The sequence below is a fragment of the Penicillium crustosum genome (assembly GCF_028827405.1).
Source record: "Penicillium crustosum strain IBT 35664 chromosome Unknown utg000001l_segment0_segment0, whole genome shotgun sequence".
Lineage (NCBI taxonomy): Eukaryota > Fungi > Ascomycota > Eurotiomycetes > Eurotiales > Aspergillaceae > Penicillium > Penicillium crustosum.
This window is the reverse complement of record NW_026623122.1, coordinates 3,962,788-3,984,474: the sequence shown is the minus strand read 5'-3', so window position 1 is coordinate 3,984,474 and position 21,687 is coordinate 3,962,788. Positions and strand designations below refer to the sequence as shown.

At 49.7% G+C, this 21,687-nt stretch overlaps 10 protein-coding genes across 10 annotated transcripts; 5 read left to right on the top strand and 5 right to left on the bottom strand.

Moving 5' to 3' along the window:
• Positions 1–17: 17 nt before the first annotated feature.
• N7487_001498 (SIS domain-containing protein) lies at positions 18–1,469 on the bottom strand (the record flags this gene model as incomplete). The annotated part of the gene is made up of 2 exons (XM_056869246.1): positions 18–968; positions 1,095–1,469. 2 exons carry the CDS (start codon positions 1,467–1,469, stop codon positions 18–20), a joined length of 1,326 nt encoding a protein of 441 aa, XP_056734030.1.
• An 889-nt stretch (positions 1,470–2,358) lies between these two features.
• N7487_001497 (nicotinamide/nicotinic acid mononucleotide adenylyltransferase) lies at positions 2,359–3,340 on the bottom strand (the record flags this gene model as incomplete). Its single annotated transcript, XM_056869245.1, has 3 exons — positions 2,359–2,616; positions 2,688–2,961; positions 3,030–3,340. 3 exons carry the CDS (start codon positions 3,338–3,340, stop codon positions 2,359–2,361), a joined length of 843 nt encoding a protein of 280 aa, XP_056734029.1.
• A 1,048-nt stretch (positions 3,341–4,388) lies between these two features.
• On the top strand, positions 4,389–10,558 carry N7487_001496 (HECT-type E3 ubiquitin transferase UFD4; the record flags this gene model as incomplete). The annotated part of the gene is made up of 6 exons (XM_056869244.1): positions 4,389–4,678; positions 4,998–5,273; positions 5,333–5,412; positions 5,498–7,176; positions 7,274–10,301; positions 10,362–10,558. Exons 1-6 carry the CDS (start codon positions 4,584–4,586, stop codon positions 10,556–10,558), a joined length of 5,355 nt encoding a protein of 1,784 aa, XP_056734028.1. The 5' UTR covers positions 4,389–4,583.
• Positions 10,559–10,663: 105 nt separating this feature from the next.
• On the top strand, positions 10,664–10,920 carry N7487_001495 (uncharacterized protein; the record flags this gene model as incomplete). Its single annotated transcript, XM_056869243.1, has 2 exons — positions 10,664–10,785; positions 10,860–10,920. 2 exons carry the CDS (start codon positions 10,664–10,666, stop codon positions 10,918–10,920), a joined length of 183 nt encoding a protein of 60 aa, XP_056734027.1.
• Positions 10,921–11,058: 138 nt separating this feature from the next.
• On the top strand, positions 11,059–11,941 carry N7487_001494 (uncharacterized protein; the record flags this gene model as incomplete). The annotated part of the gene is made up of 4 exons (XM_056869242.1): positions 11,059–11,112; positions 11,173–11,214; positions 11,279–11,737; positions 11,822–11,941. The coding sequence occupies 4 exons, from the start codon at positions 11,059–11,061 to the stop codon at positions 11,939–11,941; spliced, it is 675 nt and encodes a 224-aa protein (XP_056734026.1).
• Positions 11,942–12,082: 141 nt separating this feature from the next.
• N7487_001493 (PaaI family thioesterase) lies at positions 12,083–12,995 on the bottom strand (the record flags this gene model as incomplete). Its single annotated transcript, XM_056869241.1, has 2 exons — positions 12,083–12,109; positions 12,165–12,995. 2 exons carry the CDS (start codon positions 12,993–12,995, stop codon positions 12,083–12,085), a joined length of 858 nt encoding a protein of 285 aa, XP_056734025.1.
• Positions 12,996–13,727: 732 nt separating this feature from the next.
• Positions 13,728–14,651, top strand: N7487_001492 (uncharacterized protein; the record flags this gene model as incomplete). Its single annotated transcript, XM_056869240.1, has 1 exon — positions 13,728–14,651. The coding sequence occupies one exon, from the start codon at positions 13,728–13,730 to the stop codon at positions 14,649–14,651; it is 924 nt and encodes a 307-aa protein (XP_056734024.1).
• A 1,004-nt stretch (positions 14,652–15,655) lies between these two features.
• Positions 15,656–17,148, bottom strand: N7487_001491 (URC4/urg3 family protein; the record flags this gene model as incomplete). The annotated part of the gene is made up of 4 exons (XM_056869239.1): positions 15,656–16,284; positions 16,365–16,538; positions 16,595–16,922; positions 16,993–17,148. 4 exons carry the CDS (start codon positions 17,146–17,148, stop codon positions 15,656–15,658), a joined length of 1,287 nt encoding a protein of 428 aa, XP_056734023.1.
• A 363-nt stretch (positions 17,149–17,511) lies between these two features.
• Positions 17,512–19,970, bottom strand: mak5 (ATP-dependent RNA helicase MAK5; the record flags this gene model as incomplete). The annotated part of the gene is made up of 3 exons (XM_056869238.1): positions 19,709–19,970; positions 18,446–19,642; positions 17,512–18,390 (listed from the first exon to the last, which is right to left on the bottom strand). Exons 1-3 carry the CDS (start codon positions 19,946–19,948, stop codon positions 17,512–17,514), a joined length of 2,316 nt encoding a protein of 771 aa, XP_056734022.1. The 5' UTR covers positions 19,949–19,970.
• Positions 19,971–20,158: 188 nt separating this feature from the next.
• N7487_001489 (tRNA methyltransferase TRM7) lies at positions 20,159–21,460 on the top strand (the record flags this gene model as incomplete). The annotated part of the gene is made up of 1 exon (XM_056869237.1): positions 20,159–21,460. The coding sequence occupies one exon, from the start codon at positions 20,159–20,161 to the stop codon at positions 21,458–21,460; it is 1,302 nt and encodes a 433-aa protein (XP_056734021.1).
• Between the last annotated feature and the right edge of the window lie 227 nt (positions 21,461–21,687).

Below are 21,687 nucleotides of genomic sequence, written 5' to 3'. Positions count from 1 at the left end.
GTCGCTTTTCAGCCATGTCATCCATCCAATAGATCCTCTGCCTCCATCACCCCTAAGAAACTGCCGGGGGATGCCTTATCCTTCACGACAGCAACGACAGTGACTGGATCTGGTCTATTTCGAGATTCAGAAACAGTACGCCGAATTTCAGCCAAGGGTGTTGAATCCGACACCAAGAGCCATTTACTTTGAGGTACAACGAATGGAGTACCAGGATTCTTGGCTATAACCTCAGACACACGCATGTCCATATCTCCACCAGGAGAAAGGAGCGCACGAATGTGCCGTGGAGGGATTATCTCAGACGGAGACAACAGCACCCATGACTTGGAATTAGGATTCTGGATAGCTGCGAGGAGGATATCAAGCAGTCGCACATCGCCAGATGACTGCGACGAAGATGCAGAGGCAGTGGGGATTTGATCGAGCGCGACCAGCATATCTTGAGAAATGACGCGCTGTTCCGGTGGTGACTGTAAATTGAAAGGAGGAATCGACTGAGTATTTGTGATTTCCTCCCATGGAAGAGACGCAGACGACGCCGGAGAGTCATATGCCCTCGTTGACATGCCGCTCGACGGCGTGGTCAGTGGCGTCTCTGCCGCTGCCGCCGCCGCTCCAATAGCACCACCAGGATGGAACCCCCGGAAGACCTCTGCGGGGCTCTTCCCTGTCGCAGTATGCAACTTCCGGGCCGTAGCAATAGCCAGCGCATCACCCAGCGACAAAGCCACCGTCGTAGACGAGGTAGGCGCGCCCACACCGAAAGAAGACTCTTCATCCTCATGAATGGGAGCCGGCAAAAGAATACCCATCCCCGAAGGGCCATGCAACGAGAGAAGCGGACATGAAGCAGGATGTGTATGCGATGTAAGCGCGATCACCGGGACAGTAGCGGGGAGATGCGGGAGCAGAGATAAGAGTTCCGGCGAGCGACCAGAGAAGGATATGAGAAGCACGGTATCATTCTGGATAGATCAAGTTAGTATCTTAGTGTTCCAATATCTTATCAACAAGACCCGAAGGTGATCGGTCCGAAGTTCAAAAAAAAAAAAAAAGCACGCCTCTGCAGATGCAGGCGGAGGTGGGCTTACCGGCCGAACCAATCCCAGATCGCCATGTAAGGCTTCAGTCGGATGCAGGAACGCGCTATATACACCGAGACTATTCATCGTAGCCTCGATTTTGCGTCCGACCTTCCCACTTTTCCCGACCCCGCAAACGACCAGTTTCCCACCCTCGCGCACGCTCCGCGCGATCTGATCCACGGCCCGAGCGAGATCGTGTTGCGCCCGCGCGTCAGTCTGGTAAATGTGCTCGAGGTGAGCGAGGGCTGCTCGCTCGGTTGAGATCACATGGATTGCTGTCACCACTGATGAGACATCCTTTGGTGCCTGGGCATCGGATGAATTAGGAGGGGTGAGAGGCCACGAGGGGGCGTCCGGGGTGGTTTCTTCGAACATTAACATGGCGAGGTTCTCAATGTTTTAAAGCATAGTGACTGGGAAGTAAGATTGATTTTATGAGTGAAGTTGGTCTCCCGCGCACGCCTCCGGTTAATTTGCGGAGGCCGAAGATCGAAGATCAGTCGATAACGGAAGATAACAAGTGGGCAATCGGAGTTCGGGGTTTTCGTGTGAGACCGGGGAATTATCACTTTCTTACATGCATATGGAGAGGTGTCTAGGTCTGTTTGAGGGGCATTTTGATTTATAACTGTAATACCCCTTTCTGACAATTGTCTTCTGCCAATTTATCAATTCATTCCGCCTAACCCCGTCTAACCCCGTCTAATAATATGGTGTCATCCAATGCTATAATGGTGAATGTGGAGGCGATCTGCCTACCTGAGTATATCCGAGGCCGATGCCATTGAATATCAACAATAGTCGGCCGCTTATGCAACCTTGCCATGTCTCTTTCAATGTTCTTTTTAGGTGTTCTGCTGCTTTTTAGGTATATAAAGGTAAAGAATAGCATACTTTGTGCAAGAGACTTTTCTATGTATAACATTTGATTTGATCGGATTTTGAGCAATTGGCGTCTAACCCAAGAGGTCTATTGAGTCCTCATATATACAGAGGGCATAACAGGAAATAAAGTAAGCCCAAAAAATAGTGATATGTACATCCGGTTGGGGATAATTGCAAGATTCTCCCGCTGGTAATGGCTTTGAGCCAGGGCAAAAGCCAACAAGTTTAGAATTCAAAATTACTCCTCAAACTCCAACAAAAAAGAAAAACATCATCTGTCACACAGGAAAGGACAGAAGGAAGGGGTATCGCATCAGGATGTGGGCGTCGCTAGGGGTCATTAAGAGTATGCCTCAACAGGCAGTAGTAGATGGTCGTATCATCTTTATCGACCCTCCTGTTTCTCTTTACCCTTCTCTGCCGTTCCATCATCTTCATATAGATGATGCTGCTCAATGTAATGAATGACGGGCACTGGAATGAGATAGCGCACACTCATCTCACGTCGTAAGAAGAGTCGAATCTTGGTGCTGCTAACGTCATTCTGAATGAGCTGTTGGATGACATGGATATTGTCCTTCCAGGGCTGCAAGCTAGCTAGGGCTTCATCAATATCGGTGCCACTACGCTCCACAATGAAGGACTAAGAGATCTGTTAGCGGCTTATTTCTCGAGCACAGGGGTGAACGGTATTCAATGTCTGGAGAAACTTACCCCATATTTGCCCAGAATATGGTCCAAATCCTTCTCACTCCATACACCTGGTGTGGACATAGTATGGATCAGATCTGCACCGGCTAGCAGAGCAATTCGAACGGGCTTCCGGGTTCCGTTTCCGGTGTCCACCCCGCCACGGACCACATTGATTTCATGATCGAAGTGATCCAGCACTACAGCAGTGGGTTGATAGGCCTTCTGAATTGGCTCCCATGTATCCACCATCAACCAGTCGGAGGTTTGATCGACTGCCAGTTGGCACATCGCAACCCTATAGATCAACCCCAGTTAGTCATCGGACATAGCTAGACCGGATGTATTAGGTGTGGAATCGCTTACCGATGCTCCGCACTGGCCAGACCAGCCTTGCGATAGGCGTCCGACACCGGCGACAGATATCCTCCAATGAGTTCGTAGTCGGTACCGAATCTGACGTGATCGTTGGCCATTTCGAACATTCGCAGGTGTAAATAGGTAATTGGTGAGAAGGAACCACAAGCGACCAGCAAGAGAGGGGTCTTTTCGGGGTCGTTCATCGTGCGCTTGAGGCGATACTCCGGGAAGGTGTAGTCCTCCATCGGAGCGGGGGTGACATTGACGGGTGTCTGGTGGACATCATCACTCTGCCCACCAACCATTTCGATTGCCATGATGAAGAGATAGTAAAGAGAAGAATATGCCCCTAGAAGATCTTGAATTCCGGGGAAAGCAAAAAGGGTATGGGGCTCGGGAAAAGGCGGGGGAGGGGAGAAGTGAAGAGATGAATTTCTTGTGAGTTGCGAATGGCGGGGGGCAAATCGAAGGCGGCAAGAGAATGCGCCGGAGAAGGCGAATGAAGGTGAAAGGTGAAGATGAAAGATGGAAAGATGTGAGGTTTTCTTTTTTCCTTTCTTTTTTTTTTTCTCTCTCTGAATATCAGGTTCCAGCCCTGGAGTACCCCGGTGATTAATAAGATCACAACCTCGGTGAGTCAATCGAGTGCTATTCGGCGTGTCTCCGTGAACCGGATCGAACACCGTTCAAGATTACATTTCCGAGTTAAGGAATACAAGTTAAGGAGTTAACAGCTTAATAAGGTTCATTTAGCTCTCAAGGTCCTTATTTTCATATATACATCCCTATATGCTATGTATGTGGTTTCTTGTTTTCATTGAGTTCTAATATAAGTAACTAGTCAATGTGTTCTACGTATACGGAGTACATGGATGAACGCCTTTGGTTGTCAAACCATTAATTGGACCACATATATTAAATATAATATGCACAATATCTATCATAAAATATATTTGTATAAATATATACAAATCAAATTCCTTGAGATATATCTTGCCACCTATATTGTTAGACAGGTCTCGGGCGCTCCCTGCCCAACATCCAGGCAAGATGTAAATGTGTGAGAGATAACGAAAGCTATGAAATGAAGTAAACGAAGTTAATGAAATAAAGTACGTGCGATAAATAATAGTAGGAATTATACTAGTCAATATACTGGTGTAAAAAAAAAGGAAAAAAAAAAGAAACCATCTAATAATCACACACATAGTATACAACCAGTTACTGCTTTGGGGGTATATAAGTACCTGGTTAGATCATCGAATGTTGCACTTCCGCCGCCTGACGCTCCCCGAATCCCATCACCATCCTCCTTTTCAATTTCTCTTTCTCTTTTTCCCCATCTTCTGAACATCCCCCTATTTGAAAAAATTCATCTCTGTGTGACTGGAATTGGTAATCATTCTTTTTCTTGAAATACCATAGCCCCAACGGCAACAGTTACAGCTACCCGAAACATCGTTCTCGCCAGCCCATTCGGCTAGCCTTTCGATAGGTGTGCGGATGGCGGGTTGAAATCGGTGACGACTACTCAATCGAGCTTCCCATATCCGATAACTTATGGCCAGGCAAAGGCCTTCCGCCAACCGCCAGGACCCTCTCGAGGATTATCCCGACTCCCCCGCAGGCACTTCCACGGCCTCTTCTTCCCTGAGGTAGTTTCCCACCCGTTCTCTCCGCTTTCAAGTACACACTGGCCCGCCTGGACGTTCAGACTCATCTTATGTGGATGCTCACTGGCGAGAATCTGATCCCTGAGCTCTCGTACTCCCTATTCATCCCCCTGGGCTATCAAGTGGATGGTTCGCAATTCATCGCCATCATCGCTTCTACATTTCTACATTCGTCATCTGTACCCAACTATCTGCCTATCGCTTTGACCATCCCGGTCTTCTTTCTCTGTCTTTTTCTTTCTTCAGGCCCCAATTTCATCACATAATTAAACAAAAAAGACCACTTTCTCATGTCATCCAGAATAACTCGCTCCTCCGCGAGACTCGCCACCGACCCTCCACCTGCTGAGTCCGGTACACCGCTACCAACGGCCGGCTCAACCTCGTCCCGGAAACGCAAGGCATCGTCCCGCCACGACCGACAAGTAGACGCCCCGATACAGCCAACACCGCCGTCGCCCCAAAGGAGAACCAAGCGACCGCGGACTGCAGCATCCCAAACAGCTCCATCCACTGGTCCTGTTCCTGCTGCACCCCGTCGAGGCGCCCGCAGCCGTCCAGCCATGTCACAACCGGGGTAGGTGCTGAGGTACAAACATGAATAGGAATAGGGGTTAACGTGCTCTTCTTATCTAGACCGTCATCTCGACCGTCGGAGGAATCATCCAAATCGACGACATCCCCACAACCATCGAGGCGAAAGTCCAGTCGGAACGGTGAGTTTTATGGATGGGAATCGGCTGTGTGATACAAAATTAGTGTTTTAATGCGATAGTTGCTGATTCCTTCTGTTTCTTATAGATCGACCCGCCACAACACAGTCTCCACCACCCCGACGCTCGAAGAAGCGCTCCGCCAAACCAAATCCCGATGTTGTGATGCGAGATGCAGAGGAGGAAATCGAGCAGGAGGAGCACGAGGAAGAACACCAAGGATCCCAAACGGGCGAGAGCAACGATGGCACCAACCCCTCGGCGTTTGATGATGATGATATGGATCCGTTCCACAGCAGCCTGTTCGGCGGCCGAGGCCCCATGGGACTTCAGAGCACTCTACGCGCGCTGACTGGCATGATGAGTGGCATGTCCTCACGTCTTCGGGATATCCTCTCCAACCTGAGGGCAAAAGATGATCCATCTCTCCAACTGATTGCCCTACAAGAGCTTTCGGATCTCCTGCTTGTTTCAAACGAGGATAACCTCTCCGGTCAATTTTCACCTGACCCATACGTGAAGGAGTTGGTGGCTCTGATGCAACCGAATCAGTTCGGCGAAGAGAATCCCGAGATTATGCTTCTTGCATGTCGCTCTCTCGCAAACCTAATGGAAGCTCTGCGGGGCTCCGTGGCGAATGTTGTATATGGTGGTGCTGTACCCATCCTTTGTCAAAAGCTGCTTGATATACAGTTCATCGATTTGGCTGAGCAGGCTTTAAGTACCTTGGCCAAGATTTCAGTCGACTTCCCAGCCTCAATTGTGCGGGAAGGTGGATTAACCGCTTGCCTCACATATCTGGATTTCTTTCCCACTAGCACTCAACGCACAGCAGTCAGTACGGCTGCCAACTGCTGTCGCAATCTTCCTCATGACTCCTTCCCTGTGGTGCGGGATGTAATGCCCACCCTACTGAACGTCTTGGCTAGCAATGATCCCAAGGTCGTGGAGCAAGGGTGTTTATGCGTATCACGGATTGTCGAGAGCTTCAAGCACCGACCTGAAAACTTGGAGGAGCTCATCGAGCCTGCAATGCTCAAAGCTGTCCTTCGTCTCCTACTCCCAGGCACGACCAATCTGATCGGGCCTCATATCCACACGCAATTCCTTAGAGTGCTGGCAATTGTATCGAAAACAAGCCCACGATTGTCAAACGAGCTTCTCAAGATGGATGTAGTGGATACCCTTTATCAAATTTTGACCGGCGTGTCACCACCACAGGATGTGGATAACACGGCCGTCAAGATGGACAGCGTGCTAGTTATGCAAGCATTGATTCATCGGCCCCGTGAACAAGTATTTGAAACTCTCAATGTCATCTGCGAGCTACTACCAGGTGTTCCAAGCCGCGATGCCTCAAAGACAGACAATCTGTTAAGCTCATACTTTGATAGCCACATGTCTATCGGACTGAGATCCCCCAAATCTAAAGAGACAGTGGAGGAGAGGCGGTCCTTGCTCGACAACTGCAAGACTGAGCTTAAGCGTTTTGCCATGATTCTGTTCCCAACTTTGACAGATGCCTACTCGAGCACAGTCAATCTGCATGTACGCCAGAAAGTTCTGATTGCACAGCTGAAAATGCTGCACATTCTGGAGCCTTCTTTGATTGAGGACGCCCTGCGCACAGTTCCTTATGCTTCATTCCTGGCTTCTATTCTCTCACAGAAAGACCACCCTTCTCTCGTATCTTTGGCTTTACGCTGCGCAGAATTACTGTTCCAGCGGCTCGAACACGTCTATCAGCATCAATTCCACCGCGAAGGAGTTATCTCCGCAATCATCAAACTTTCCGAAGGCTCTCTGTCAGGAGACCAGGAGAACATTGATTCATCTGACCCCACAAATATAAACACGACCACAGATCCATCAAGCGGCCCCAGCCAAATTGCCGGGGAGACTGGGGGGGGATGATGAGGATGACGACGATGAAGCTGATGACTACGACGATGAGGATGGCGAGGACGATGACCATGATGACATGTCTGATTCTGAGGATGACTTCATGGCGGGCCCACGCAGTCTACAAAAGATGGACAATGCCCTCAACGACGTAGTTATTCGAGATGCTCAAGCTTTCCTTGAGGTATATGAAGCAAGCCATGGCGAAACTGTTCGAGCAGAGGCTCTGAGGATCTTGACTGCATTGAAATCTCTCGCCTTCGAAACCAAGTCACGCTATTCCCGTGGTGGCGAGGGTGGTCTTCTCTTATTTAAACAGCTCGCGTCATACTTTGACGGAGACGCCTTGGAAAGCATTACAAGCTCTGAATTGCTCAACTCCGGCATCATCGAGGTTCTTCTGAGTGTTCTTGGCAACTTCCAAGCACCTTCTATTCGCGATGCTAGAGCTGACTTCTTGCGCGCGTTTATGGGTGTTTCAATCTCAGACAAGGCTCAAAGCCAAAGCACCGCCACAACACCTTTCAGCGTACTTATCCGCAAGTTGCAAGACTTGCTCAGCAGGACGGAACATTTCGAGGTCCTCACTGTCAGCCACAATTCGCTTGAGAATACCCGCAGCAATGCCGCCTACATGCTGAGCAAACAGCTCCGACTCAAGCTTGTTGCCGATGAAGGGTCTGAAGTTCCTCGTCCTTATCGAAACATCATGGTATCAATCCATGCTATTGCTACCTTCAAGGCCTTGGATGACTTCCTCCACCCCCGAATCGCCGTGGCGGAAAAGCCTCGCTCCTCGCGGACCAGGGACTCGATTCTCTCCCAAATTGCCAATGCATCCCGACTCCGTGAACAGCTGGCTTCTGGGTCTGGCATGAACCTCCCAAGTCATACAGGGGCCCCGCATGGTACTGCTGCCGATCCTGCGGATGGCGCCTATGATCCCTCAAGTGGTCACCCGCACCATCAGTCAAATCGGGTCCAAGAGGATGAAGACGAAGACCAAGATGAGCCCCTTGAGTGCGCAGATGAAAGGCAATTGACTGACGAAGAAGACGGCGGCGAGGAAGATGAGGACGAACAACTCAACGCCATTGTTGATGATCTCGATGAGGATATGGAAAACGACAATATCTCTGACCCCTCGGCAGTCAATATGGAGGTGGCGTCATCAGGTAAGGTCACAGCTCGCAAGGAGGATGGTACCCGGGTTGGCACTCCCTCCCAGACAGCTACATCAAAACCTTCATCATCAGCACCTGCTGCTTCTCTCCCCAACCGCATGCGCAATAGCTCTCTCGCCTCTGCCGGGCGCCCGTTCTCATCTTATGCTGCTGCGATGGCCTCGGTGCCCCAGGACTGGCACCTTGAGTTCTTCGTAGATGGCAAGCCCGTTACCAATGAGACAACTATCTACCGTGGTGTTCATCACGACCGTGAGAACTTGGATGAGACTAGTGCCAAGAACGTCTGGTCGGCAGTCCACACCATCACATTTAAGCGCGTTCCTGGTCCTCCACCTCCAGAGCCTTCGACCCTCACATCTACCACCCAGGCTTCTTCTGAGGGTGATGCCCTTGAGATTCCAGCCTCTCTCGACAAAGACCCCACAACTTCATCCATCATTCGCCTGCTTCGTGTTTTGCACGAAATGAACGCAACGATTGATGATATCTTGACCGACAGCAAAGACTCTGCCACCATCACATCAGAGCCCTTGGCCCAATTCATAAACACGAAGCTCACCGCCAAAATCAACCGCCAACTCGAGGAGCCATTAATTGTGGCAAGCGATTGCCTTCCAAGTTGGAGCGAAGACCTAGCCAGGCTTTTCTCCTTCTTGTTCCCATTCGAGACACGGCATCTATTCTTGCAGTCTACTGCATTTGGCTACTCACGTGCGATGATGAGATGGCAAAATTCTCAGAGTGGTGAGGATAGCCGACGGGACCTGCGCCGCGATGATCGTCCATTCCTTGGGCGGTTGCAACGCCAAAAAGTGCGCATCTCTCGTTCTCGCATACTTGATTCTGCATTGAAGGTCATGGAACTCTATGGGTCTTCCCCGAGCATTCTCGAGGTTGAATACTTTGAAGAAGTTGGTACAGGATTAGGGCCGACTCTTGAATTCTACTCGACTGTCTCCAGAGAGTTCTCGAAGAAGAAGCTTAAGATCTGGAGAGACACGGACGGAAGCTCTACTGCAGAATACGCATTTGGCAAGCGCGGCCTGTTCCCAGCACCGATGAGTGATGAGCAAGCAGACCAGGATATTGGGAAGAAGCAATTGAATATCTTTAAGGTGCTCGGAAAGTTCGTGGCCCGCTCGATGCTTGACTCCCGGATCATCGACATTTCATTCAACCCAGCGTTCTTCCGTATCGCAGATACTCTGTCTTCGGTGGCACCATCTCTGGGGACTGTCAAGCTGGTGGATCATGACCTGGCGAAGTCCCTGATTATGCTCAAGGAATTCGTCAATGCCAAAAACGCCATTGAGGCAAACAAGTCACTTTCGCCAGCCAGCCAATCCGAGGCTGTGCAAAATATCACGGTCCATGGCGCCCGTGTTGATGACCTGGGTTTGGACTTCACCCTGCCTGGATATCCTTCTATTGAGTTGATCCCTGGCGGTGCCGATGTGCCTTTAACAATCGAAAATGTTGACACTTACATCGAACGGGTGATCGACATGACCTTGGGCAACGGTGTCAGGCGTCAGGTGGATGCCTTCCGGACTGGGTTCTCACAAGTCTTCCCCTTCTCCTCCCTTCGTGCCTTCACTCCAAGTGAGCTTGTCATGCTTTTCGGACAAGCGGAGGAGGATTGGTCTATCGAGACCTTAATGGACTCCATCAAGGCTGATCACGGGTTCAACATGGACAGTCGGAGTGTGCGCAACCTGTTGCAGACTATGAGCGAGATGGACAATCAGCAACGCCGAGACTTCCTTCAGTTTGTCACTGGTAGTCCCAAGCTCCCCATTGGAGGTATGTTAATTCCATTTTTACCGCATAAAAACCCCCACTGACCAACGTAATCAATTCTAGGTTTCAAGAGTCTCACACCGATCTTCACTGTTGTGTGTCGCCCTAGTGAACATCCATATACACCAGACGACTATCTTCCCAGTGTAATGACCTGCGTCAACTACCTGAAGTTGCCAGATTATAGTGATTTGGACGTTCTGAAGAAGCGCCTCTCCGTCGCCATCAAGGAAGGCCAAGGAGCTTTCCATCTGTCCTAGACATACGGACAAGTGTTCATTCTGACAACTTCCACCACCTCCTCTCCCATATCTTCTCTTTTGCCGGCTTCCGTCTTTCTCAGCCAAGACGAGAAACCATTCACGATGCGACGACGTGCGACCTGTTTCTGCTTTGTTCCTCCCCGATTCCCAAGTTTTCGGACGGGCTGTTTCGCTGTTTTTGCCTTTTCCTTCTTCATATGCCATAGGGGTCGAAAGGCGTCATGGTGAGGGTTCCCTACGATAGTGGTATTAGATAGCAATGATCACTTTCTACTGAAATCTAGTTTTTCTGCTGTAGGTATTCTCATACTGGGGTATCATTTTTGTACAAATGTACTGTTGCACAGAGTCTATTCTAATGAAACATGACCATTTCCCCTTAAACCGAGTGGCTTTCTCCCATTCCTCCGAGATCACTTAGCAACTACTCGCAGACTGCAACATACATCTTTATCCAGAGTCCATTTCGTTGAATAGAATAAAATCATCCATATATCATGGCTGCTCCTCAAGAGATTACCATCGAATCCCTCACCGGCCATTGGGTCCTGGTAATTATATACTATCCCCCCTTCGAAAATACTAGATTCTAACCATATCACCATCTATAGAACAAAGACCTAACCAGCGAAGCAGATCCTATCTTAAAACTGGTTCGAAAAGATCTTCACCATTTCCACAATTTGTCCAGCAAGCTAAATCATCCCATATCCATAGCAAAAAGTACCCTGGTTAATCCGTAAAGCATTTGGCTTCGCAACTATCTACATCCAAATCACCCAATACCAAACACAAACCTCTGAAACTAGCCAACTATCAACAAACATCGACTTCAACCAAACAGCCACCGCAGGCCTGGCCGCAACCAAAGAAGAGCGTGTCTTGGATTGGAAAATATCGGACCACGAAGACCACTTCTTCGGGAAGGTTCTGGCACAGAGTAAATTTGTTCACGGCGTCATTGATGCGGATGAAATTGTAAGGCCTGGATTTGAGCTTCTGACGGATAATGCCAATGCGGAGATAAGGAGATACTTGCGAGGGGAAGTTGAGGCGGATGGGAGGAAATCGGAGGGTTTTATAGTTGAGGATTGGGGTGGGATGTCGGAAGAGGGTCCTGGGCTTTGGGTACATACTTTTGAGAGGAATGTTAAGGCTGGATGGACGGCTGAGCAGGTGAGTATTATGATTTATTGTTCAGTGTTCAGTGTTCAGTGTTCATTATTAGGCTATATTAGAAACTAACTACTTGGGCTGTAGATTTGGGGGTTTGAGATGTTCGGAGACTCGCGATACTTCTCTCGTCGAGTGGTGGTTATGACGACCAAGGGACAATATATATGTGGGAGGATTGTATTTGATTTTATAGATAGTCAATAGCTTTCGAGAATCATGGGAGAATTAGTAAATCTATCATTCTAAATATGTATCTATCTATCTATCTATAGTGAACTCTATGAATCTATACTCTATAACTCTATATAACGCAAGGGCATAACCAACTCTTCACACACAGACACTCTAGTTCGCATAAATCTTCACCATAGACTGAGAACCGTTAGTAAAGCGCGCATCATGGGAATGGAACAAAGGGATAACTCACATCCGCAAATTTAGGCTCAATAAACAAAGCCTTGGCCTCAGCAACCATAACCGCACCTTCGCTATCCTCCTTTAGCAAACTAGCATCCGAAACGATGCCATTCGAGTCCGCAGAAGGTAGCAAAGCCAAAGGAAGATAAGTCATCCGACCCTCAACCCAAGCCTTCCTACCCTCAACCTTAACCGTCTTCGTGCGCAGCACATACATGCGGTCGGGAAGAGCCGGTTTCCGGAAATCCACATTAAGATTAGCCGTCATACCCAGCCCGCTGGGAAGAACCGCAGAGGCACAGCGCGCAAACACCTCGTCAAAGAGAACAGTAAGCAGACCACCATGGACAAAGCCCGGGTGACCGCAGAGATCCTGACCGATGTGGAATACCGATACAACGTTGCTGGCTCGGTCGGCTTTCTCGGTCTGTTCTTCGGTTTTGCTGGTCGATAGCCACATGTATGGTGCGAAGGCAAGCTTGCCTGGACCAGCTAAGCTGCCACCTACGAAGTGGTGCTGTCTGATAGGTGGTGGGATTGCGAGATGGGGACGGGTTTCCTTGTAGGTGCTGTGTGTTTCGCGGAGGGTTTGGACGAGAGGGATTTGGGAAACAAGGGCGTCGAGAGTTGTGGATCCATGGTGTGGTGATTGTGACTGGGTCTGAGAAAGGAACTGGGGTGCTTCTGTTTGGCTAGGGAGGGCTTGATTGTGAACCACTGCCGACCGTGTTGGACCTTGTTGGTGAAGACGCGCGATAGGCGCTGCGGGCGAGTATATTCTGAATGTTGAAAGGTTTTGCGATCGGAAAAGCCGACGCGCTGTTTGTGAAATGGTTGACATTCTGGAAGTATGTATGGAGTATGAAACCGATCTTGATTCTAGTTCATGCATGTTAAGAGGGGCTTCTCTGATCGCCGACCGGGGACTCTGTACATACTGGAGAACAAGCTCAGAGTACTCGGATCTTGTTGACTTTGTCGATCGCTTTCGTATTGTTGATAGTTTAGACTTGATATATGAAGTATGCCACACTTCGACTTCTGCGATGACACTTGCGATGACGATGAATGTAAGAAGATTGTCCGGCGATTTTAACAAAAGACCCGCCACTATCTGGATTAGTCTTGTTTCTGCTTTTTTTAAAAGCCGATTTTTCTCCTGTTGGACCCAACAGTGGGGCTCAAGACTTTGGAACAGCCGATGATCGGACCGGAATGCCAAGACATATAGTTCGGGATGCCGAGAACTATAAGATGCCGTAGATCTATATCAATATAACTTCATAGTTCAACATTCTTCAATGTAGAGCTGAAGGGCTGAAGGGTTGAAGATCAAATATCGTAGTATATCGTAGTAGCGTAGTATAGCGTAGTATGATGGTCATGGACGGGGGTCCTTCCTCGTTGGGGGTGACCATGCAGCGCGCGTTCACTGTTGTGTTCTCATAGAAACAGAACTCAGTCTCGTCTCGTCTTCTCTTTCTCTGTCATGAAATCTTTGCCATCTAGCTTGAGCATCATCTGCTTTCTCTATTAGTTTCAAATCAAGGTACTTCTCATCGCATCTTTCAAGATGGCGGACGAAACCAACCTTTCTTCTTCTTCTTCCGGCGAGGACTCTGCCTCTGAGACTTGCAACAGCCCTGGCAATGGTGCACCTAATTCCCCACAGACTGCCAACAACCCGTTTGGTTCTGGCATGGCTAGCGGCGCCCAGGTTGCCACTAACCCGTTCGGTTCTGGCAGCACTCAGCCCATCGCCAACCCATCATTGGGCTCTGGCCTGAACAACCCTTTCGGTCCTGGCGCGGGTAACACGCCCCAGGCCGCCAACAACCCGTTCCGTTCTGCTTTGGCCAATGGTACCCAGAACGTTGCCAACCCTTTCGGTCGTGGTGCAGGTAACATCCCCCACGCCATCAACAACCCTTTCGGTTCTGGAGTGAACAGTACCACCCAGACCTCCTCCAACCCTTTCCATCCTGGCTGGGCCTATCACCCCCAGACCAATAATCCTTTTACTTCTGGTATGACCAATGGCACCCAGAACAACAACCCTTTCGTCTCTGGCTGGGGCATGCCCTCCCAGACCAACAATCCTTTCGGCGCCGGTGTGGGCAATGCAGCCCAAAACACCTATAACCCTTTCCGTGCTGCCGCCGGCGTTGACGCGCCGCTGACCCCCAATGGGGGATTGACCAATGGCCATGGCGACGGCCACGAATGGCGGGCTCCCCGCCCAACCGACTTCAACCCCCTCTACCGCCCATCCGATGACGAGACCGACGGGGAGGACGAGGAGGATGATGAAGAGGATGAACATGAGGACCTCGACAACCTCTCCGATGGGGAGGAGGGGGAGGACGAAGCCCCCAACGGGCCCATCTCGCCCTTGGAGGCCGCGTTGGACGCCATCTTGGCAGAGGGTGACGAGGAGGAGGATGACGCTGACGACTCCAGCGACGGCTATGAGGACACCTACCTGGACGAGGCGTAGGCAAGTAAATGCTTACTTGAATGCAAGGTATGTATTACATTCTCTTTTCTGTTGGGTTTCAGTTAGCTTCACTTCATTCTACTATTGCTTCAGACTCACATCGGCTTCATTGCTAACTCACTTCGTTGTCATTAGGTGCCGGTGAGGAGAGCGGCGGTGGCTTCCTCATCGACTTCCTCAGCCTTGCGGTGCCCCACCATGGCTGACCTTAAGCATGGTGGGGCACAAATACTATCACAATGGGGAGGGAGAAGGGGGAGGAGGGGAGGGAAGTGGGGAGTGGGGGGAATGCTTCTTTGAGTCGGCCGGGGTACGGCCGATGATGTATGATTTGGACCGGCATGGGTCGTTTGCTGTTTGATTCTGGCCTGGAGGGTGGCAATGCACTGGGTTCGCCCATCCAGTTGTCACCCAGACCAGCAGCAGCCGCTCATTGCTGGGTCCCGTTATGTTGAGTATCTTTTCTTTTTGTCTTGAGCGTGTTTGTTTTTGAGTTGAGATGATCAGTGGTGAATATCATATTCATTTCAACTCCCCTCAGTTGACACCCTTTACACAAGAAATGTATATGAAGACTCGAAGTGGCTGACAGAAATCGTGATGTTGTTCAAAAGCAAGAGCAAAGCAAAGTTGGAAGGACGTTTGTACGTCGCAATACGACAATACGACAATACAATACGATCTGACGCGCGTGCAACAGCCAGGTTTCAAGTCAGGACTTTTGGAAATGCTCCCGAATACCCTAAATCAATTTATACACGCCCGCAAGAACTATCCCAAAGCTGGTTGATATGCGCAAATGGAACACGACTTCACCGGCTCCGGCTTCCATGAACTCACGGAAAGCAGATCAGGACCGAAATTCTGGTCTACAGTATAACCCGACGAAGTCCCAGCCATATTTTATCGAATCTACAATACATGCCGGGCTCTGGAGAATCCAAATACATTGAACAGATCTATTGGAAAAGGCTACCGATGCATTTGATACTGACGCACAGCTTCTAGAACAAGGTCCCATCACCAAAGTTCAAGATGGGACTGCACTTTGTCTCCGGACGTTTAGCAGCTGCAAGCTCCCTACCCGCTTTCCAAGAGCCCGCCTCCAGAACCTGAGGTAGAGACAATTGGACACCATCCAAGCGGGCGAGGATCTTCGTATGCAGGACATCGAGGAGCGCAACGGTCATCGCTCGCCATTCCACAATCTCGTCATCGCCCGCACCGAACGAAGGCAAACTACCACCGGAAAGGCTCAACCCTCGCTGCAATGACTCGGGCTTTAATTCTAGAACTCCCATGTCGACAAGCATTCCTCCGTTGCGGTACTCCGGCAAACCAGTTCCCAGCTCGGTATTAGACCATGAGACCGAGAGTAGACGAGAGAAGGGTACCATCAATGAGTACGCTAGCCATTGGGTCAGCTTATGGAATGGCTGGATGTTGGAGTAGGGTTTCGACTCCGATCCAGGCTGCTGCGAAAGTGCCCGTAGGGGCCATGCATCGCCGATGGGCTGTCCATTAATGTGAGTACGATCAGATGGCCAGATGGGGATCAGGAGGCGCTGTAGCACGTTCCAAAGATCCTTGTAATTAAGCTTTCCGCTATCATTCGATTTGGCAATGAGATAATCTGGATGTTTTGAGATCTGTTTAGTTATTTTGATCCAAAGGTCCAGGACCAACTGGACTTCATGGGGAATATGAACTTACCAACAAGATTACCAGGGCGGCCAGTGGGACCAAAGATATCTTTCAAATTCACCAAAGACTCGCCGAGTTTACGGAGGATATCTGCCCGTGCAGCTACTCCGATCATGGGGTTGGCATCGTCGACCTGGAGTCCACGGGATAAAATTTCTACATTGATATTGCGCAATGCATCGCCTAGCACGAGTCAGCTAACATTAAATATCACATCGCATGCATGGGAAAACACTTACCATTGGCGGTGTGTTTCACTGGTGAATCCTTGCCAGCAAAATCACCGTTTAGGAACATATGCAGAGCCGCCACCGCAATACCTTCGCTTCGATTGAGCGTCAGACCGCTCTGTGACTCATTGAATTTCCAAAAGTCTCCGGCACCAGCATCCAGAAGGACAGATACGAAGAAAAGATCTATCAATCTGCGAGTCTTTTCGGTGGTGTCACATTTCTCCTCATCCCATTGAGCTAGGAGACTGGTTATGCGGGGAACCCCGCCGACCTCGAAATGCTGCCAGCGTCCATGGGGCGGAATTAGGTGATATTTGTCAGGACCAAAGTCGCGCTATTATATATAGTGAGCTTTTTTATGCTTAGAACTGTAAGTGTTCGCTCTGGGGATGTGCTAGCCCTACCTGGATCAGTTTAAGTACGTAGTCGGTGGCATCATCCATGCGTTCAGGGTGGTAGTTGAAATGATTCAGACGACCCTCTTCGGCTAATTTGAGGACTGCATGAGCTCTTGTGCGGACGGCTTCTAGACCTAATAGTTCTTCAATTTGGGGATCCATGTTGATTGAGAGAATGGGAGAGGTGAGTCTGTAAGACCTCGGGATATCAAGAGAAGGGCGTTTTATTACTCGGAGCTAGGAAGGCGGGGGAAGATATGCAATTATGTAAATAGCTGCATATAATGCCCAGTGAACTAGTTACCATTGGGCAAAGTCTTTTGAATGGCATTGACTATCCTGTTTAGGTGTTGGGGTATTCTTTGTCACTGATATGTTATCTGTCTGATATCGGAGAAGTCCGATAAGGTTGGGCTGTACACGTTCGAAGGGTTTAGGAGCCAAGAACATATGCAATGTAATTTTGGTATAGACTAATAGCGACACTATGATTTTTACAACCCCAATGCTTCAGTAAATTCAAAATTAGAAAGTCAGAGGGTCAAGGTGGCCCAGGAACGCGTCGTTACCCTCACCACGAAGAAGAGCATCAATGTCAATGCGACCGGCCGTAAGATACTTCTCACTGACACCGATGTTCACTCGCTGGGCAAGGTGTTGCTTGAGCTCCGCACGAAGCCCGGCCATTTCGCTCTTGCTCGTTTCGCTGGCCTCTTTTTCACGTCTTTCGCGGCCACCACCACGACCACGGCCTCTACCCTTAGACTGATCGAACTCGTCACTATCATACTCAACACCGAGATCATCGGCCGCAGCGCGAAGCCAGTTGTCTTCGGTGTTGACTTTCTCCTTGGCGATAGTGGAGTCGGTAATTCGCTTGGCGAGAGCCATGCGGGGGCGGAGGCGAGAAACCACTCGGCGATCAATGTCGAGAGACTCGAGAGGAAGCTTCTTGCTAGGTCCGTCAGCGCCATCGGCCTTCTTCGCCTTCTTGGCGTGAATCTTGCCAGCGAGACGGACAACACCAACAACCTCGTCGGGAGCACAGATGAGAATACTCTTTCCGGACTCACCGGCACGAGCAGTACGACCGGATCGGTGGACGTAGGCATCTGCTGTGCGGGGAACGTGGTAGTGGATAACGCAGTTAATGCCCTTGATATCCAAACCACGGGCCGCGACGTCGGTGGCGACAAGGATTGAACTTGGGTTGGCAGTAGGGGATGAGAAACGTTCGATAGAACGGAGTCGAGCTTTCTGGGCCATGTTTGAGTGGAGCGCGAACACAGGAAGTTGAAGAGCTTGCAAAAGCTGAGTGATGCGGCGGACGGCGGAGATGGAGTTTGTGAACACAATTGTACGGTTCTTGGGATAGTAGAGAAGAACTGAGTAGAGATAGAGATCCTAATCATTTGAATTAGTATTGGTATTCCACTTGTTCGAAAAGAAAGTATCTTACCTTTTCCATAGCAGGGCATTCAACGATTCCTTCCTTGAGTCCGATGGCCATCTGTGACTCTGGGTTCACATCGATGAACTTGGGCTTCTCTTCACGGAAATTCAATTTCTTGAGAAGGTACTCCATAGATGCTTTGTTGTCCAACATGTCATCACCTGACCAGCGGCTTTTGCCTGCTAGCTTTTGTTGGAGATCCTTGTGGAATGTGGCCGAGAAGACAAGAGTCTGCCTGTGGGATGGTGCCTCCTCTTCTTCTTCCTGGTCCTCGTCTGCAATATCTCCGGCTTGATGTTTGTCTAGTGCATTAAGGATATCTTCCACTTCCTTGAAATGACCTTCACTCAGCAGTCTGTCTGCCTCGTCGATTACCAGGAACTGGATTTTCTGCATTTTGCGGATCAAACCCGTTCCTGTGCTTAGAATCTCCCACACTCGGCCGGGAGTTCCAACGACAATATCCGCTGTGGCAAGTTGCCTTTGCTGCTTCTGGATAGACATACCACCGGTAATAAGGGCGACGCGTGCGTTTGTATCCGGGGAATTGGCAATGAGCTCTCCGATATGCTTTCCAAGCTGATGTGCCAGCTCTCGAGTGGGAGATAGAATCAATGCAATCGGGGTTTTGTTCTTTTCAGACTCGTCGGACTGTTCCCCCTGTTTCCCTCTCTTGTCCAAGTAATGCTCGATAATGGGTATACCGAATGCCAATGTTTTACCGGAACCTGTTGAGGCCTTTCCAACAACATCGTGCCCATCGAGAATGGCGGGAATACTGGCTTTCTGGATGGCTGATGGGGAGCTGAACTTCATTTTGGAAAGAGCCGTAAAGGTCTCGGGAGAAAGATTAAGCCCATCCCAAGCCGACACGTCCACACCGTCGTCCTCTTCAACATCATCGAGAGCGGCGAAAGAGAGCCCGGTCTTGATGTTCTGTTTCTGAGCAGGTTTGGATTCTTTAGGCTTTTGTTCCTTGGGTTTTTGCTCCTTGGACTTTTGTTCCTCTTTCTTCGCTTTATTTTGCTCCTTTTTCTTGTCCTTCTTCGACTTCTTATCTCCCTTCACTTCGGTTGCAGCGGGAGTCTTCTCGGTGACAGGAGACTTTTTGGACGAGTCTTCGTCGCTAAAACCACCCCATTCCTCTCCATCATCATCAGACGGGGGTTTGATAATAGATTGCGTTGGCTTGCCAGACTTGGCCTACACATCCAACCATATATATTAGCATTTAGTCAACATGATTGATCAAAGCATGCAGCCTCATACCTTGAACTGAACTCCTCCGTCGCTCTGTTTTATGATATCAACACCTTCAATCTCTTCAAGTCCGAAGAAGCCCTCTGCATCCTCCATTCGATCTGGCATAGCAACTTCCTTCCAGTTGAGATCCTCAACTCCGACAGAGACATGATTGTCGCTTGAAGCTGCGTTAGACTTGACGGCCTTCTTGCGCTTATTTGCCTCAGCCACCTGGGCTTTGGGGTCGCGTGCTCGCTTTTGACCCATTATGAACTGAGTAATTCTTGAGTATTACAATTTGTTCCGGTAGACAATTGTTCCAAGTACGCCGTCGGGGAAGATTCGCAAAGAAAAAAAGCGGCAGAAATTTTAGTCCGCCTTTGGAATCTTATCTTTTCGTTCCCCACGTTCGCCGCAAAATTAACCCACTTTGACAAACTAGGACTGCCAATTGCGCCTGAGCAGCCTGTTTGCAAGATGGGCAAATCATCCAAGGACAAGCGCGATGCTTATTACCGTCTTGCAAAGGAGCAAAATTGGCGCGCCCGTTCCGCCTTCAAACTTATCCAGATCGACGAGCGATTCGACCTATTCGAGCACGAGAACCCAGACAATGTGACGAGAGTCGTGGATTTGTGCGCTGCACCTGGAAGTTGGAGTCAAGTACTCAGCCGTGTCTTGATCAAGGGCGAAAGCTTCGGGCGGCGGGCATGGCTTGAGAAAAAGCGAAAAGAACAACAGGGATTGGAGGCCGCAGAGAAAACGACGACCGGTGATGATAAAATGGACTGCGATGAGCCTTCCCCAAGCTCTGAATTAAAGCCCCGGAAGAATGTCAAGATCGTTTCCATCGATCTGCAACCCATGGCACCGCTCGAAGGTATCACAACCCTCAAAGCTGATATCACACACCCTTCTACAATTCCTCTCCTCTTGCGCGCTCTGGACCCAGAAGCATACGAACAACCATCCACCCCCTCCGACGATCCATCATCAGTCACAGCAGCTATCAGACAACCTCACCCCGTCGATCTTGTTATCTCCGACGGTGCCCCGGATGTAACAGGTCTGCACGACTTAGATATTTATATTCAATCACAACTCCTCTACGCAGCCCTAAACCTTGCTATGGGTGTGCTTCGACCGGGCGGCAAGTTTGTCGCCAAGATCTTCCGCGGCCGTGATGTCGACATTCTCTACGCGCAACTGCGGACTGTCTTTGAGCGCGTCAGCGTCGCGAAGCCGCGCAGTAGTCGCGCTAGTTCTTTGGAGGCATTCGTGGTCTGCGAAGGCTTCATTCCACCCGTTAGTGACAGCGGAGTGGTCGGTATGGCCGCATTGAAAAATCCACTCTTCGGCGGTGCCGCAGCCCCAGTGATTGTGTCAGAAGATGGCAATGTGGGTATGGAAGTCCGCGAGGAAATCGACCAGGATACACAGGCACGAAATACCGTGGCGCAACCCGCCGCAATTAGCAGCCCTACGCCCAATCACTCCACTGAAGTCCGCCACCTTCAAACCACAACATCACAAGATCAACCTCAATCCCAACCCCAGAAACTGTCCAACAAGTTCGCTGTTGAGAACCGGTGGATCCCGGCGTTTATTGCTTGTGGTGATCTTTCTGCTTGGGATTCCGATGCGACATACACCCTACCTCCGGATTATGTTAATCTGGATCCTATTCAGCCACCCACTGCACCGCCGTATCGTCGGGCATTGGAGTTGAGGAAGGAAAAGGGTGGTGCATATGGAAAGACCAAGTATGGGCACAAATAGATGGGTCACATTAGATTGTTACGTTGCATGAGTTTTAAGAAAAAGTTGTATGTATAGACGACCTAGACACGACATAGCATTTTCGAGGGTCATGCTAGGAAGGCATTCCCTTCGAAGCAAATACCCAAATACATTCCATTGAATTAACTATATATTTTACCACCGAGGAATCTGAATTTAGGAGAGATGAGTGGGGATCGTGAAATTCTAAATGCATTTTTGAAATC